Below are 3,909 nucleotides of genomic sequence, written 5' to 3' on the forward strand. Positions count from 1 at the left end.
TTTCTCTCTCTGAAGTTTCATATAGGTATAGGATCTGGATTGGGGTTTCTACTTATAATCTCGATGTTCTTTTGGTTGTATAAATTATTGCAAAAGAGAAAGAAAAAGTTGGTAAAAGCTAAATTCTTCAAACGAAATGGTGGTCTTCTCTTGCAACAACACACAAATGAAGGTGCGCTTGGAAAAACAATAGTTTTCGCAGCAAAGGAGTTGGAGGTGGCTTCAGATAACTTTAATTAGAGCAGAATTATTGGATAAGGAAGGCAAGGCACTGTCTATAAAGGGATGTTATATGATGGTAAGATTGTAGCGATAAAAAAATCAAAGTTGGTTGAGGTGAATCAATTGGAACAATTTTTAAATGAAGTGGTGATACTATCACAGATAAATCATAGGAATGTGGTCAAATTATTGGGGTGTTGTTTGGAGACTGAGGTTCCTCTGCTTGTTTACGAATTCATGCCAAATGGGACACTATTTGATCTAATACATGATCAAAGTAGTGAATTTCCATGTACATGGAACATGCGCTTGAAAATTGCAGTAGACATAGCAGGGGCAGTAGCGTACTTACACTCTGCATCTTTTGTGCCTATCTATCACAGAGATATCAAGTCTACTAATATCCTCCTAGATGAAAAATATGTTGTCAAAGTGTCAGATTTTGGAACATCGAGGTGTATTGCTTCAGATAAAACTCACTTAACTACTCTGGTTAAAGGGACGTTTGGATATCTAGATCCAGAATATTTCCGGTCAAGTCAATTCACAGAGAAGAGTGATGTTTATAGTTTTGGGGTAGTTCTTGTCGAGCTTCTTACTGGACAACGACCAATATCTCTTGATAAAACAGAAGAGGAAAGAAGCCTAGGGACACGGTTCCTTGTATGCATGGAAGAAGAATGTGTGGATACGATTTTAGATCCACAAGTTCAGGAGCAAGGAAGAAAGGAAGAGGTGACCCTAGTTGCGAAGCTTGCACAAAGATGTTTAAACTTAAAAGGAAGAATGAGACCAACTATGAAAGAAGTTGCTACTGAATTGGAAAGTTTCAGGATATCTGAAATGTCGAGTGGTGTTAATGTTGAATCAGAAGATGTGAGATATTTCGATGATATGCCCATGATGATTTCGGACACTGAGTACACATGGACGAACAGTTATAAAAATGTTTTTGCATCATCATCATTAGACACGCGCCCATTAGTCCGTTAGTGTTATTTTTTAGTGCGTCATAATATTGACGCATTTATAGTAGACTCAAATAAGATGATCAAGACTTGGTTCAATACGATCTCTGCGGTTGAAGATTGTAATATTATGGAATTGTTTTACATATAATTGTTTTAAGTTAATTTTATTAAATGTTTTGGACTTTTCATATTTGTGGTTTTGTTCCTCTGGGTAGGATCTATAAGAAACAACCCGAAGATCCCCTATGCACTTGCAAAAACTCTCTTATTTTTCTTACTAGTTGCTCTGTTCTTATCACCCTTGCACACTTCCTTATCAATAGAACTTAGCTCAATTTATAGAGCAATGACATCATAGGTGGTGACTAGCAAATATTTCATATGCACAAAAGTAATACTAATAATACTAATAATACTACTAGTTATTCTGTTTTAATAATTTATCAATCATTTAAAATTTTACTTCACAAAATATTTTTTTAAATTAATCTAAAATTTCTTTAATAAATAAGCTGGCTGTTTAGACTCAGTCTTTCTTGTGGGGTCAATACTTCACAAGATGTTTTTTTAAATTAATCTAAAAAAATTGTTATACGATATTTGTAAGGAATTGATGGCTCAGCTGCATGATTAGAAGAAGCAGCTGATCACAGCTGATCTCTCAATCAGCTCTTTCAGCAACCGTCAGATTAGATTTTAAGTTTGGGGCTTTTAATCTGAACCGTTGGATGCACATATCAATTAGTTTTGTGATAGGTTTAAATACAAGTTTGTTTGGAGTTTGTTGTAATCGTTTTTTCTTCCGTTCTCAACAATCAGTAAATAGAATTACATTTTCAATCTTGCAATTCCAATCCCAGTCAATTCTCGTCGGTTTCAAGTTTGTTCTACAATCACTTCTACAATATTGGTCAACTTTGATGGCATTAGCATATCATGGAAAATCAGATCAAAAGCCTTGCACAGTTTCGTCTCCAGTTTTTGTTTGGTTAAAGAAGCAAATCAGAGATCGCTCTCTGACGTGCAGTGCGGTATGGATTATGCTGCTATATATTGATTCACTCGCGGAACATCTAGACATGATCTTGGATCATCAATTCTGTATATATTGTTCTTCCGGTCAAAGTGTTGATTCTTACATTCTGCTTCAGAAGAAGCCACGCATTGAAAGGCTACATGAAAATATTATTTTTTTATTAAATTTTCTTGGGGATTTAGCAAGAGAAGCTCACAACATACTAAGAGCACGATTCACAAATGCAGTAAATCAAGCAAACAATCTCTTTGACTTTGGCAACCTCAAGTCAATTGCAGAAACAGATCTCAACAAGGAGATGTTTTGCGACGAATTGGAAAAGTCAGTTGCAGAAACAGATCTCATCCGGTAAGAAGCGATGCAGATCAAAAGTAGCAGGAAAGTTCAAATGCCATCAAGAGAGACGGGCGATGGCGTGGTTGGGCTTGAAGAAGACTTACTGAAGATAAAGAGCCGGCTATGTGAAGGATCATCCCAACTCGGAATCATCCCCATTGTTGGGATGGGAGGCATTGGGAAGACCACTCTTGCGAGGTATGCCTATGACGACCCTTTAAGTGTTCAACACTTTGACATTCGTGCTTGGCTCACAATATCGCAAAGTTCTAACATAAAGACAATTCTTCGCACGGTTCTGCGTTCCATTAAGGACGTGTTCAACGTTCATGTTCCGTTTTGGGTCCATAATGATGAGTTATTGAAAGGGAGGAGATATCTAATCGTGATGGATGATTTGTGGGATACAAATGTGTGGGATGAGTTACAAAGGATGTTTCTAAATGATCTTAATGGGAGTCGAATTATCATAACTACAAGGGAGTTAAGGGTAGCTTCTTACATGAACATCGAGTATCATAGCCATCCTCACCACATGCATTTGATGAATGTAGAACAAAGCTGGATGTTACTTAAAGAGCAGAGTGTTTGGATGTGAAAGTTGCCCTCTAGAATTGGAGAAAATCGAGGAGGTCATAGCAGAAAAATGTAGAGGGCTTCCACTTGCAGTTGTGGTGATAGCTGGAGTTCTCTCTAATAAGGCCAATCGGAGGAAAAACTATTGGGAAATCATAGCTAGGAATGTATCAAAAGTTGTTTACACAAATGATGAACAATTCAATAAGATATTGTCTCTGAGTTATAGACTATTGCCTAATCCTCTAAGGCTTTGTTTTCTGTATATGGGCTGTTTCCCAAAAGATTGTGAGATCAATGTGTCAAAACTAATCAAACTATGGGTGGCAGAGAGTTTTCTGACATCAAGTGACTCTAAAGTATGGAAGAGTTGGGATATGAGTATTTGGAAGAATTGGCTGCGAGAAGTCTTGTCTTGATCATAAAATAGGAACCGATGGCAGGATTAGGACAGTCAAGATACACGATCTCTTGAGAGACCTCTGTTTGCGAAAATGTGAGGAAGAGAACTTTGGTTGCACCATAAATGAGTTTTCGGGCAGCTTTCCTTAAGGTATTGAGAATTCAAATCACCTTAGTGTATTCTGTAACATCTGTAACATCTTTGGTAGTAATCCAAGCATGAAAGCATCACGTATGCATACCATCCTTCTTTTCAAGCACTGGGCCTTTGATTCTTGGAAAAGTTTTAGACTTCTGAGGGTATTTGATGGATTAAGTGTAACTATACACCCAAAATCCAGCTCTGATATATACATCAGTGAGCTA

The 3,909-nt window shown here is 37.1% G+C and overlaps 2 protein-coding genes across 2 annotated transcripts; both read left to right on the forward strand.

Moving 5' to 3' along the window:
• The first annotated feature begins 285 nt into the window (after nucleotides 1-285).
• Nucleotides 286-1,215, forward strand: LOC125189611 (wall-associated receptor kinase-like 1). Its single transcript, XM_048086873.1, has one exon. The coding sequence runs from the start codon at nucleotides 286-288 to the stop codon at nucleotides 1,213-1,215; it is 930 nt and encodes a 309-aa protein (XP_047942830.1).
• Nucleotides 1,216-2,587: 1,372 nt separating this feature from the next.
• Nucleotides 2,588-3,163, forward strand: LOC125189612 (putative disease resistance RPP13-like protein 3). The gene has a single exon (XM_048086874.1). The coding sequence runs from the start codon at nucleotides 2,588-2,590 to the stop codon at nucleotides 3,161-3,163; it is 576 nt and encodes a 191-aa protein (XP_047942831.1).
• Nucleotides 3,164-3,909: the final 746 nt, after the last annotated feature.

The sequence above is a fragment of the Salvia hispanica genome, chromosome 5 (genome assembly GCF_023119035.1).
Source record: "Salvia hispanica cultivar TCC Black 2014 chromosome 5, UniMelb_Shisp_WGS_1.0, whole genome shotgun sequence".
Lineage (NCBI taxonomy): Eukaryota > Viridiplantae > Streptophyta > Magnoliopsida > Lamiales > Lamiaceae > Salvia > Salvia hispanica.

Bases quoted from the DNA above. Each gene is read 5' to 3' on its own strand.
- LOC125189611 (XM_048086873.1), top strand. From the start codon at position 286: ATGTTATATGATGGTAAGATTGTAGCGATAAAAAAATCAAAGTTGGTT.
- LOC125189612 (XM_048086874.1), top strand. From the start codon at position 2,588: ATGCAGATCAAAAGTAGCAGGAAAGTTCAAATGCCATCAAGAGAGACG.